Source organism: Capra hircus, chromosome 4 (assembly GCF_001704415.2).
Source record: "Capra hircus breed San Clemente chromosome 4, ASM170441v1, whole genome shotgun sequence".
NCBI classification, from domain to species: Eukaryota; Metazoa; Chordata; class Mammalia; order Artiodactyla; family Bovidae; genus Capra; species Capra hircus.
The window spans coordinates 95221082-95234988 of NC_030811.1; the positions used below are offsets into that span (position 1 = coordinate 95221082).

The 13907-nt window shown below is 41.3% G+C and overlaps 1 protein-coding gene across 3 annotated transcripts; it reads left to right on the forward strand.

The window, feature by feature from the left end:
* AGR2 (anterior gradient 2, protein disulphide isomerase family member) lies at positions 631 to 13907 on the forward strand. Of its 3 annotated transcripts, none has more exons than XM_005678997.3 (8): positions 631 to 807; positions 3728 to 3873; positions 4134 to 4197; positions 4315 to 4367; positions 5681 to 5754; positions 8787 to 8850; positions 11635 to 11718; positions 13598 to 13896. In XM_005678997.3, the coding sequence occupies exons 2-8, from the start codon at positions 3735 to 3737 to the stop codon at positions 13645 to 13647; spliced, it is 528 nt and encodes a 175-aa protein (XP_005679054.1). In that variant the 5' UTR covers positions 631 to 807; positions 3728 to 3734; the 3' UTR covers positions 13648 to 13896. The 3 variants fall into 3 exon arrangements, with proteins under 3 accessions (XP_005679054.1, XP_005679055.1, XP_013818591.1); XM_005678998.3 differs by having other exon boundaries at positions 635 to 789; positions 13598 to 13907; XM_013963137.2 differs by lacking the exon at positions 631 to 807 and adding an exon at positions 881 to 1018.

Here is a 13907-nt window from a genome sequence, read left to right on the forward strand (position 1 = left end):
TAGTTGCACATCTTAGTTTATAGGTGTGAAAAATGATGGAAATAGCTTCCTGCTATGCTTAGCAGTAAAGTTTGCCATTGAATGAGAGAATATCTGTGAAATACCTTTGAATTCTTTGGAGGGGAGTTCCTGCAGGTGATTAATAAAAACTCATAGTGTTAGGATATCTTTTCTTCAATAACTTCCTTAGTTTTAATATATTATAGGAATTTTTGGTTTGGATTACTTTCGTACCTACAGTGAATACACATTTTGTTTGCCAAGAAAAGGAAGTACATTGCGTGAAATAATTTATACCATAATGGAGGACAGCAGCTTATATGAGTGTAGGGGTTAGAACAGTGAATCATCTCTTGTGTGTTTCTAACTAAATAGAGGCAATCTGCCCAAGAGAGAGAGAAAAAAAAAATTTCTACAAACCACAAATTCCATCCAATCACGTAAAGACAAATCAGCCTTCAGGCAAATCAAATGTCTTCATTTAAACTGTACCTGGATTTGGCACTCTGCCCACCTTTCTCAGATCTCTTAACAATATGCTTTCACAAAGAGTTAAAGGCATGCATACTGAAAGGGACTCCCTCTGCAACATTATTTTTTAAAAACAGGGAACTCTTTAGCCCCGGGAAGACCTGGGGAAAGAAAAGTTCCTTTCAGAGTCTGCACCATGTGAATACAGGATTAGTGGGTGGGATCGAGGTGTGCTCAGGTGCATAAATAGAGGCGTGGGCTGAGCTAGCATACTAGGAAGCTTGGACTGCATCGAGGCCTCCTGGCTCACACAGACAGGTGGGTGGGGAGATCCAGGTAAGGCTCCTGACAGTATTGTTAGACGGGCACCTGTTAGAATGAGCTTTGGCCTCTGGTTACCATGTAAAGGTGTAGGCAATCCACAGGCAGAGGAGTGCGGGGCAGTTCCAGGAGCAGCAAAATGGGATTTGGAGAGGGAATTGATGGAATTTTCACCAGAGGCTTCCTAGAACCTCTCTGTGAAGCGATGTTCCTGAGCTGATTCAAGGTAATGCTTTCCCTTCCAGAAAATGAGAGGTTTAAGAGCGAGCCAACTCCTAGAGTTTTCAAGCCTGACACACAGCCCAGGGTCTCCTGTCTTGGTTACTGAGCCCTGATCACCATCTAATGCTTGTTTCTTTCTTACTGGCAAAGCAAAGACTCACAGGGCTGTGAAACGTCAGCTCAGATTAGCTGCTGGGGATTACCAATCAGAATATTATTGCAAATCAGGAAATAGCTTTCCTTCTGTGTCTGATATAAAGATATCCTTATTGCTTATTCAGTCTTTAAATTCATAGGGCAGAATGTAAAAGGAGAGATCTGGTTACTTTCCTAAAGCATTTATGAACAAGGACATTGAAACCTCCTGCAAGGCATTCATTGATGAAGACAGAGATATAATGAGCAGTGAAAAGTGCTGGTTTCATAGTGTGTGTGTGTGTGTGTGTGTGTGTGTGTGTGTCTCCAAATTATCAGTGTCCTCCATGGTTAGCTTTCTGTTTTGAGGTGGTTTATGCATGCAATTTGCAGATCACAGTCAATTCAGGACTAAAAATTGATGTGTTGAAAACAGTACAGTGAATCTCAGAAAATCTTGTTTGTACAGCAGGAGTTATATTCGGCTCCCTTGAGTCGTTCTGCCAAAAAACATGTATGAGGTATCAATAGTTCCAATCTGAAAGCTGCAAAGCTGTAACAGGAGGTCCTAATGGCCACTTGCACAACAAGAATTGTCAGTGAATGACATAAATACTTCACCACCTGTTTACTGCTATTTTTGCTAATATACATTTGTTGCCATACATAAAATATAAAATCAAACGTTTGTCGATAAATTTCAACCCATTACTTGCATGATATTTTCTGAATCAACCATTATCCTGAATAGTGTAATTATTCTCACATAAGGGTTCTTGGTTTTTAGTGTTGTTGGCATGAAAAAGAAGTCTTTGTAACAAAAAGGCTAGAAGACTTGTGTAGCACAGTTGGGGTGCTTGTGCAAAATACTGGATACAAAAATTGTTACTGGCATTTCTGTATCTTTACGGATATAGAAAATGAAGACAGTGTATCCCTGTTTTTTGCTTACGTCTTTTTTGTGAGACATTGCGTGGCTACTACATATTATGACATAGACAATAATTGGTCAGATTAATACAAGGCATCATCTGGATTTGGTAACTTAGCAATGCCTTTTTTTTTTTTAATTGGCTAATGCTTAACAAAGGCTTCCCCAGGTGGCTCAATGGTAAAGAATCCACCTGTCAATGCAGGAGATGTGGGTTCAGTCCCTGGGTTGGGAAGATCCCCTGGAGAAGGAAATGGCCACTCATTCCAGTATTCTTGCCTGGGAAATTCCATGGTCAGAGGAGCCTGGCAGGCTACCGTCCAAGGGGTCTCAAAAGAGTGGGACATGACATCACAACTAAACAACAATGCTTAACATGCTATCAGAATATAAGAAAGTTTACCCCTTAAAAACACTGAACATTGATGGTCCATCCTGTTTCTCTTGCAGAGTTCATTTCATTTGAAACACACCAATATTAAGAGTTAGGTGTTTCTTTTTAACCAATTTCAGTCTTCGGCTTTACTAGCATCCCAAGTCTCCAGCTTTGCACGTCATGGTCCCTGGACAGCCCTAGTGACTCGTTAGTGCAATTCACTTTGCTAGCTCACTTACTTCCTCACTCACTCATGGACCTTACCTTGCTATTCTCTTTCCCATTCAAAAGCATCTGCTTTGAAATAGTACAACATTTCCTGATATTTAAATTTGGAATACTGGAAAGAAAAGAAAAATTAACAAAGAGACATTTACGAGATTGGTCTCTCTGTGTGATGAGTCCCATAGAATATTTTATGGGATAAAATAGAAATATTTTGTGCATAACCACCTACCTATACAGGCCCACACTAAGCGTCAAAGAATTAGCTCACTGGAAGAAATTTCCACTGATGTATTTTAACCAGTTCAGAACCAATATATCTAGAGTTTGAGTAAATGTTACACTAGGGAGAGAGCTGTGTGTATGCAAGCCTTTAGTTAAAAGATAAAAAGTTGGCAGTTTCTAAATGAAATAAATCATTTCACTCAGATCTTATTTTTCAATGGCAGTGTCCCCATTTTAACAAATATTAAAGAAATATGTATGTTTAGGGCAACTTTTTCCAAATGGGAAGATGGGAGCCAGCAGTGCAAAGTGGCAAGATCCAAAAGCCTTGGTTCTATGCCCCTCTCATTGGTCTTCATTTCTCTGAATTTCAGATTCTTCATCTACAAAATGAGACACTGGGGAGGTGGGGAAAGAGGATGTAACTCCTAAGTTGTCTTCTACTATGATGTTTTTTAGAAAAATATAAAATTTAAAAGCAAATTCCCTTAACTATAAGAATATATACATCTATCTCCTAATTTTCTTAAAATATATCTGTATCTATTTCTACATTGTATATTTCTATGGAGATCTTAATCAGTATATTTTTTTTCTATACAGATCTTATATAGAGGTGGATAGATAGAAATTTATACTATGCATTCTTAGGAAAGTTCTGTGGAAGGTATTTTTGCACTCCAATTGCATGTGCTCAATCCCATCTAAGCCTCAATTCTTGTTGTGTCCCACGGTTGGGTTGCAATCTAAAGACTTTGAAAAATTGCTAGTTTCTTTTAGTTTTACTGGCTTCTTGCTAATTTACTTGTTTTCCATATCAGATTTGCCATGGAGAAGATTCCAGTGTCAGCATTCCTGCTGCTGGTGGCCCTCTCCTACACTCTGGCCAAAGAAACCACAGTCAAACCAGGAGCTAAGAAGGACACAAAGGACTCTCAACTCAAACTGCCCCAGACCCTCTCCAGAGGTAGGAGTCACACTCCCACTGGCCTCCAATTATACTTAATTGGGAAGGATTTAACTCTCAGACCTGAGATCTGTGTGAACAAATTTTTGTATGTGTTCTTTCTACATTTATCAAAGTTTACCATTATTTCTATTTTCTCCAGAGGTTTTTGCTCTTCTTTAGTATCAAGTATATAATGATCCCAGTTTTACAACTGTGTATCAACAGCTCTGGGTCTGAAAACATAACAGTTTTAGATAAACTGGGTTTTTTTGTTCTAGGTTGGGGAGACCAACTCATCTGGACCCAGACATATGAAGAAGCTTTATACAAATCCAAGACAAGGTAAAGACAAGTTTAGGGAACTCTCTCAAAGCTCTCAAGAGAGCCATCTAGCGATCTTTAGTGACACACAAAATCCTACTCATTAAACATGATCCTATCTCTCTTTGTCTCTTGAAGCAATAAACCCTTGATGATTATTCACCACTTGGATGAATGCCCACACAGTCAAGGTAATTTATACTTCTAAATATAATTTCTTTTATAGGTTTATAGCTTTAGAGGGAGGGTTCAGATCTCTCATCTTTATACCCTTAGCACCCAGCACAGTTGAATTAAAAAGAATATTTTATGTAGTAAACACAGTAACTTCAAATATTTCCACGTTTTGTGTTAACCATTGGCTCACAGTTTGAAAATACCAGCTCTAGAATTCATCCCTGACTTCTTGCTTTGTCTTTTATCCCACATTCAATACATCAACAAATACCAAAGATTTACCCTCACAGTATGTCCAAAGGCCAGCACCAGCCTCCTGTGCACACCATCTGCGCAATCACACAGGACACAGCGCTTCAAAGGCTCCTATGCTTGTTGTAAAGATCAGCTGTTGCCATCTTAAAAGTCATAGTAATTTTTGAACAAAGGGCTCCATATTTTCATTTGGCACTGGTGATGGTGGTTTAGTTGCTGTCTGACTCTTGTGACCCGATGGACTGTAGCCCGCCAGGCTCCTTTGTCCATGGGATTTCCCAAGCAAGAATACTGGAGTGGGTTGCCATTTCCTTCTTCAGGGGGATCTTTCCAACCCAGGGATCAAACCCAAGTCTCCTGCATTGCAGGTGGATTCTTTACCTCTGAGACAGGCACTGGGCCTCATATATTACATAGCTGCTGCCCAAATGCAGCCACTTCCTACCTTACTGCTACTGCCCTGGTCCAAACCTAGATGAGATCTTGCCTAGCTCTGTGACAGGCACCTACCTGGCTACCCTAGGATGCATCCCTAATGTCTTTGAACGTATCAGCCTCTCACTCCAATGTCATTTCCTCAAAGAACTCTTCCCTGAACATTCTATACTTTTAAACCTCTTGCTTTGCTTTCTTTTTCTTCAAAGTGCTTATCTCCACCTAAAACTACTTGCTTGTTTATGATCTGTCTCCTACATAAGCATTTCAGTCCTATGAAGAAAGCACATTTTATTTTTTTCCCACTGCTTTATTCCCAGTACATGAAACAGTCTTGCCACATAGTAACCACTCAGTAAACATGGGTTAAAAAAAAATTAAGAGATGAATGATTGACTGACTGAGCAGGAGAAACAAAGCTGGTCAATGGTCTAGATATTTCTTTGTTAACCATTTGCAGAAAGGGTGGGGTTCAATACTGTATTAAAAATACAGTTCAGTTTATTATTTTTTTTTTTTATTTTTTTTTTTTTTAAATTTTAAAATCTTAAATTCTTACATGCGTTCCCAAACATGAAGAACAATGGTTTTACCTGGTGATGAGATGAATGCTTCACTATTTTTCTTTGCATTATAGCTTTAAAGAAGGCATTTGCTGAAAATAAAGAAATCCAGAAATTGGCAGACCAGTTTGTCCTCCTCAATCTAGTTGTAAGTTAGCTCTTCATCCTCACTACCATTTCTCTCAGTATTTGAAATGGATGGTTCCTTTTTCCTCTATGTCTTAATCATACTACTTTAACGGGGATCTGTTCTGAATACCACATCGCATAGACTACAGAGAGAAAAGATTTTATTTTGCATCTGTCTTGCATGTCTACATTTTTGTTTACATGTGTGCGTATATATGTGATCACATCCGTGCCCAGTTGCTCAGTTGTGTCCGACTCTGCAACCCCATGGACTGTAGCCTGCTAGGCCCCTCTGTCCGTGGAATTTCCCAGACAAGAATAGTGGAGTAGTTGCCATTTCCTTCTCCAGGCAATCTTCCAAATCAGGGATTTTGTTTAGTGACTAATAATTTTAAACTGTCTGAATAACACTCTCCTGTGGTCCGGGATTTCTTGGTTGCTGTAATAAGCGGGAAGTCTTTGGCATTTACCAATTCCTTGCTGTGCCCCTTTCCCCTGCAGTCCTGGCTGCTCTCCACCCCTCCATGTGCCCTCTCTCTCTCTGGAAGAGACAGCTTTCTGGGTGGCCAAATATAATCACTTCACGAATGCTGTGGGCCAATGCTTCCCTATCCTAATTGGCCATCACCACCTCTCTTCATGGTAAAGCTTTCTGTTTTTACAAGTTCTACTCGGTGTAGAGACAGGATCCACTTCTGTTTCAAAGGCAAGCGATCAGTAAACAACTCAGAAAACTCTTTCATAACCCTGTGTCACCCGGGACTTCTCTCTCTCTCTCCTCTTTCTGGGTTGACAGGTGAGCTTCTTCAAGGAGCATCCATACCAGCCGTTCTTCTTCACCTCCTTCCACAGGCTCCTCTTTCTCCATTTATCCCCTTAATATAAGTGAGTTCCTGATCTCTATTCGATCTATTTCTCTTTCCATCTTTTATATTCTCTATGGACAATTTCATCCAGACCTGCTCACTGGTAACTCCCCCGTCTTCCTCGAATACACAACAGCTTCCAATCTGTGTCCACAACCAAATTCCAGAAATCTTGCAATCAGCTTTAATGTGATATGTCCAACACCGAATTTATCAACATAACAGGTTTTTCAAAAAGTTCTTTTTTCTCCATTCCCTATTCCATTAGAGTGTTATTCTAGACTTGACTCTCTGGCAGTCATGAAGGCCTGTGGTTCTGACTTGGAAACAGTCTTACTATTGGTCACTTCCCTGTAAATCCAGGACAGCTGTTTTAGTGTAGGAGTTTTTCACTTTACTAGCTTACAGTAACTGGCTCTCTGACTGCAAAGTAAATCCTGTCTGATTCCACATGATTGTCAGGGTAATTACTCTAAAAACCGAATCAGGATCAGGGCTCTTCTAACATCCGTCCAGCGGTTCTCGATTTACGGGCAAATCTGAACACTGTGGTGAGGAGTGCGAGGCCACTCACGAGCCGCCCCCAGAGTAGCTTTCTAGCATCACCTCTCGCTACAGCTTCAGCATCCCTAGCCTTTCTGTGTGTGTTCAGTCACTCAGTCCAACTCTGCGACCTCACAGAATGTAATCCACCAGGCTCCTCTGTCCATGGAATTCTCCAGGCAAGAATGCTGGAGTGGCTTGCCATTCCCTTCTTCAGGGGATCTTCCTGACCCAGGGATCAAACCTGCGTCTCCTACATTGCAGGTGGATTCTTTATCACTGAGCCATCCAAAAGCCATCCCTACACTTTAGACTCATCCAAATACTCGATTATAGAAACTTCTAGGTCTTTCATCTGCCTTTGTATCATCGTCCCCCCTCCTCTGCCCAGAATGACCTCCTTTTCTATGTAACTGACTCCGATTCATTTTCTAAAGATTTCTCTTCACCCACTTCAGAAAGTTCTATGGAACCTGCAGACAGGGTTAAATGTCCCACTCTGGGCACTTGATGTGCCTGCATATCCCTCATCATAGCAACTCACCCACCGGACCCCCAATACTCCTTCCTCATCTCCCAGTGTGTGCTAAGTCACTTCAGGAGTGTCTGACTCTTTGCGACCCCATCGGCTGTAGCCCACCAGGCTCCTCTGTCCATGGGATTCTCCAGGCAAGAACACTGGAGCGGGTTGCCATTTCCTACTCCAGTGATCTTCCCGACCCAGGGATTGAACCTGTGTCTCCTGCACTGGCAGATGGGCACCACTAGTGCCACCTGAGAGGCCCCTGTCTCCCAACAGACATGCATTAATTCAAGAGAAGTACAGTATACTGCTCAATAAAGTTCTGAATTAAAAAATGATAGATGAATTCCCCAGACAGTCCTGTGTGTTCTGTAGTTTCTCCAAAAAGGACTTCCATTTTTTTTCATTGATCTATTTCTTCCTACCTCATCCAAGATGCTTCCCCTGAACACCATCAGTTCAGTTCAGTTCAGTCCAGTCGCTCAGTCGTGTCGGACTCTTTGCGATCCCATGAATCGCAGCACGCCAGGCCTCCCTGTCCATCACCAACTCCCGGAGTTCACTCAGACTCACGTCCATCGAGTCCGTGATGCCATCCAGCCATCTCATCCTCTGGCGTCCCCCTCTCCTCCTGCCCCCAATCCCTCCTAGCATCAGAGTCTTTGCCAATGAGTCAATTCTTCGCATGAGGATGGTGTGATCACTAGTCTAGAGCCAGACATCCTGGAATGTGAAGTCAAGTGGGCCTTGGAAAGTATCACTACGAACAAAGCTAGTGGAGGTGATGGAATTCCAGCTGAGCTGTTTCAAATCCTGAACACCATATGCCTCCCAAATTCTCCCTTATTGAGTGCTGGGGCTCCTTATTCATCACAGCCATCAGCTCTACCTCCTGTCCTGCATCACACTCTGCTCCAGCTTCTTCATTATCTCATGGGTGCAATTAGCTTCTACATCTGTATCACTGAACTCTCTGTTAGAGATGTGCCTTATAGTGTCTTCAGTGTTTTAGTGTTTAAGTGTTATAGTGTTTTAGTCCAGGAATGGACATGTTTTTATAACACGTTTGAAAATAACTGAAGGATAAACAAACTGACAGTTGCTTTTTTTTCATCTTAGTATGAAACAACTGACAAACACCTCTCTCCTGATGGCCAGTACGTGCCCAGGATTTTGTTTGTTGGTAAGTAAAAGTGACGATGAGATAACACACACTCTGAACACTACACAAACACTGCCACATCTTCTCCTCTGTCCTGCGCACCCTCACCTGTTGTTTCACCACAGCCAAGGAAACGACAAAGCTGGGGTGAGGGGTGGTGGGGGATGGTGGGTCCGCTGTTAACTTTCAGTTTCACCAACTGTTTGCATTAGAAAATGCAAGCGCCTACCTATTTTCATACATGACATTTTTTCACCTGCTAATTTGAACTTTTCGTTTTCTGCCATAAGAACACCTGAGATGGAAGTACCCTATTCACTGTTTAAATGTATTTCCCCGAATTATATCCTGCCTGGAAATATTTAATCGGGCATCCTTTTGTTTTGTGCGCTGGATTTTTCTTTCTGATGCTTTTGATCATTATTTTTAGGTGTGTTATGAATATGAGCTGAAAGAAAAAAAAAAAAATCAAAGGAGCCATGCTCCTTCCTGCCCCTGGTACTTTACACGTGCCGTCTCCTGCCTGCCCCCGGCCTGCCTCAGTATCCCCAGGCCACCTGGGTAATCACTGTCATTCACAGACCTGCTCAAAGCCCCATGATGAGCTCTTGTAGCACTGTGTTCCTCTCAATGGTCACTCTTTCCTCAGTTATATTTTTCCATTTACTGGGTGATTGTTGAATAAGTATTGACCCTCAGGTGGCAGAGACTAGATCTTTTTCTGCTCATCATCATATTTTCAGAATGACCCTGTGGTGGGCTGACAGTAAATATTTGTTAAATGACTGAACAAATGAATTGAATTTGGCTTTGATCAAAGTAACTCAGATGGTAAAGAATCTGCCTGCAACGTGGGAGACCTGGGTTTGATCCCTGGGTCAGAATGATCCCCTGGAGAAGCAAATGGCCACCCACTCCAGTATTCTTGACTGGAGAATCTCATGGACAGAGGAGCCTGGCGGGCTGCAGTCCATGGGATTGCAAAGAGTCAGACACAAGTGAGCAACTAACACTTTCACTTTGATCAAGGTGATACTGAAAAAAATGGGGAAAAAAAAATCCGTAATTAAATTCATCCTATAGCACACCTCACTCTGACCAAGTGTAATTCACCCATGTTCACACTAACCTATAAAACAGAGAGAAAAAGTGAAGGGAGGAAAGGAGCAAGGTTGAACCAGAGCTAATCTTACAGATTTGGTCTTGCTGGGATTTAGAAGACTTAGAATCCTTACATTGAAAGGGCCTTTAGAGGTTATCCACCCACACCCCGTGCAGGAATTCTCTTCAGTGCTCCTCTTAAGAGCAGTTTGCAGTGCTGTGCTGTGCTTAGTCGTTCAGTCATGTCCAGCTCTTTGTAACCCCATGGCCTCTAGCCCACCAGGCTCCTCTGTCCATGGGATTCTCCAGGCAAGAATACTGGAGTGGGTTGCCATGCCCCTCTGCAGGGGATCTTCCCAACCCAGGGCTGGAACCCAAGTCTCCCAAACTGCAGGCGGATTCTTCACTGTTCGAGCCACCAGGGAAGCCCAAGGGCATTCTAAGCCCTGTCTAATTCCTCTGGTCATAAGAACCAGGTCCCAGGCAGCTTGCTCTCCCAGCTCAGTAGTTCTCCACGAGGCCTGCATATTAGAATTGCCAGGAAGGTCTGAAAAATCACGTTGCCTAGGCTATCTCTCAAACCAGTTAAATTAGAATCTCACAGTGTGGGACGCAGATGTCAGTCTTTGAACGCTCTGCTGGTGACTTCCCTGGGCAGCCAGGGATTGTGAGCCAATGGTTGGGAGACTTAAAAGCTTTTCTTACGTTAATAGATTATGAAGGTGAGACCCTGTGTGTACCAGGCAGAAGTAGAGTAGATCTTAAGTCTTTTTTGAGCAAACACACGTCAGTTTCCTGTAATTTATGTCTGCTGGTCCCAGTCTAACATTCTGAAATGACAGGGACTGTCCATCAGGTACCAGTGACAGACTTGGCATGCATGAGGCTGGGTTTCATGTGTCCTCTTCATCTAATTCTCAGCTAATGGACCACAGGCTCCTTTAATCACGCTCTTAAGGAAAGGCTGCTAGGCCTCTGTATGTCTTAACACCTCCCTTTTGGATGTATCTTGTTTATACCGTTTTTTTCCTCATTAATTGATAACGTCAAGTTAAATGTAAAACATGAAAAATAAAAAGACTTAAACCTAAAGGAATATATACATAAGGGACTCTCAAATCTCTATTTTTAACATGCAGCTTGTTAACAATAAAGCAAAAAAAAAAATCATAGAGGACAGCACACAATTATTTTATCTTGGCTGCTCTTAAGAGCTTGCATTCTTCTATTCATAAAAAAAAAAAAACTTTGGTTTGGAAAACTATCATTTGATGTGTGTTTCTAATTATCTAGGCTGCTCTTGGTAACATATTTCAATTATAACATAATCATTTCAAAAGTTTAAAATAATTCTTTAGTAGAGAATGCCATTGCTTTCACCAAAAACAAAATACCACTTCAACAATGTATATTACCCTGCTTTCAGGCTGCTATAGATAGAACAACAGAGTTTGCAACCTTTTCCACAAATACCACTGCCAGGCTACTGAATGCTCCCAGTCTGGCTCTGGGTACCAGCTGCGGCGGCCGGGTTGCAGACTGGATGGAGGAGAATCCCATCCAGCAGGGCATGTCGTGTTCCTTTCATGGGATGTGAATAAAAACACAGGCTTTCATGGGATGCAAATAAACACATAGGCTTCCTCTGCAAAAGAGGTTCCCTTGAAACAAAATACTTCATTCCTTTTGGCTTTTTCTTTGTAGACCCATCCCTGACTGTTAGAGCTGACATCACTGGAAGATACTCAAACCGTCTCTATGCTTATGAACCTTCAGACACAGCTCTATGTAAGTGTTACCTCCTTGGAATATCCATAGAATTGCTGTTGTGATGGGTAGAGTCTACATTGGGAGGGGAAAAAAGCCGTGCTCAGAGACTCCAGAGAAACAATCTAACCATATCCAGTCTTGTGTTCTTCATCAAATCACATTCATTTTGATCCCATTTTTTAAAATCTCAAAGAATTATTTACATTAGGTGTCTTTCCCTCCACGAGGATCCTAGGACCATATTACATGCTTTTCACGTTTCTCTTCAGCACAAATAACTCCTTCTACCACAAAACTGAGTACAACAGTAATAGTACCAGGGTAATAGTAATAATCTGCATGCTTTGTTAATTTTTTTTCCCAAACAACAAAAGTAAAATCATTTAGTCCAGCTTTTTAGAGCTGAATTTGAGTTCAGTTTTAAAGATCAGTAGGAAAGGTGGTTCCAAACAGTTGCCAAGATACTCAGTTCCCCAGGGGTTGCCATAAAATGGAAAAAAAAAAAAGTTTGAGACTCAAGGCAGAAGAACCTCAATGGGAGACTGTACCTAGCTGTGACATGTAATTAGTCCTTCTGGGAAGCAAACTGGGTTTTGTCCTAAGGATCAATTTGCTCAATGACTAATGCCTGTATAGACTGGCATTGTCCAATTTGTCAGCCATTAGCCACATGGAGCTATTTAATAGTAACTTTAATGAAAATTAAACAAAATTCACCAAGAGAACACTGTATTTCAAAAAGACACATGTACCACAGTGTTCACTGTAGTACTATTTACAAGAGCTAGGAGCTGGATGCAACCTAGATGCCCATCAACAGATGAATGGATAAAGAAGTTGTGGTACAAATATATGATAGTATATTACTCAGCCATAAAAAGGAATGAATTTGAGTCAGTTCTAGTGAGCTGGATGAACCTAATGCCTGTTACACACAGTGAAGTAAGTCAGAAAGAGAAAAACAAATATGGCATATTAACACAAATATATGGAATCCAGAAAAATGGTACTGATGAACCTATTTGCAGGGCAGGAATAGAGGACTCAGTCACAGAGAACAGACTTGTGGACACAGTGGGGAAGGAGAGGGTAGGATGGAGAGAGCAGCGTGGAAACATAAACAGTTGCTGCATAACACAGGGAGCTCAACTCTGTGATCTGTGACAACCAAGAGGGGTGGGCCAGGGTGGGGGGTGAAAGGAAGGCTCAAGAGGGAGGGGGACACATGTATAGTTATGGCTGATTCACCCTGTTGTATGGCAGAAACCAACGCAACATTATAAAGCAATTATCCTACAGTTAAAAATGAAAATTAAAAAAAATTTCAATCTACAGACACAGTGACCACATTTAAGAACTTAATGAACAAGCACTGAATATTTTTCATCATCACAGAAATTTCTATTGGGTGGCATTGACCTAGAACGTTATTTGGGGAAGGATTGTGAGGTGTGTCCAGCAGCAGGAAAGAATGTCCCAATCCATTAGCAATGTCTCCACTGGGTGCTGAGAGAGCCAGGGGATGCACACCCCAAGTGTATTGAACATTCTTGAGATAACAGTATAAAGCTTAACCTATTAAGTCTTAACTTTGGGCTCCTGAAAGGCAGGTATTCTGCACAGGTAATATCACCATGCCTTGTAGAAAAGGAACTGAATAACCATTGGAAGCGATCTGGATTATAATGAAAGCCATTTCACGTACTTTTAGAAAAAATTTACAAGATTACCAACTATTCACCCTATGATAAAATAACACCTATTATAAATTAATTAATTAATTTTAAAAAACAGCACCTATTAAACAAGAAATAGAATACTAGAGTTTGGGGATAAACTATCACTATTAATATAATTCTGATGATGTGTTGATTCTTGTAACTTTTTCCTCTGTTAGTGCTTGACAACATGAAGAAAGCTCTCAAGTTGCTGAAGACTGAACTGTAGAGACAACACAAAATCTGTAAGATCCTCCCTTTGTGTTGGGCCTTGAGACTGGGAACCAGAGGAGGCTCTGAAAAACCGTGGAGAAGGTCTGAAGCACTGGTGAACCTACTGATTAGATGATGGTTTCATGTTACAACAGCTTTTTTTAAAAAAAAAATTGGTTTTACATATACATGTATGAAAATAATATCATATGCTTCCATAGTAAGCCGTGATTTTTTAAAAAAATAAATCCTTTTAGGAAGTGTTCAAACTGTTCA

Coding starts and splice junctions, on each gene's coding strand:
- AGR2 (XM_005678997.3), top strand. CDS start 3,735: ATGGAGAAGATTCCAGTGTCAGCATTCCTGCTGCTGGTGGCCCTCTCC. Junction 3,874..4,133: donor GCCCCAGACCCTCTCCAGAG/GTAGGAGTCACA, acceptor TTTTTGTTCTAG/GTTGGGGAGACCAACTCATC. Junction 5,755..8,786: donor TTGTCCTCCTCAATCTAGTT/GTAAGTTAGCTC, acceptor TTTTCATCTTAG/TATGAAACAACTGACAAACA.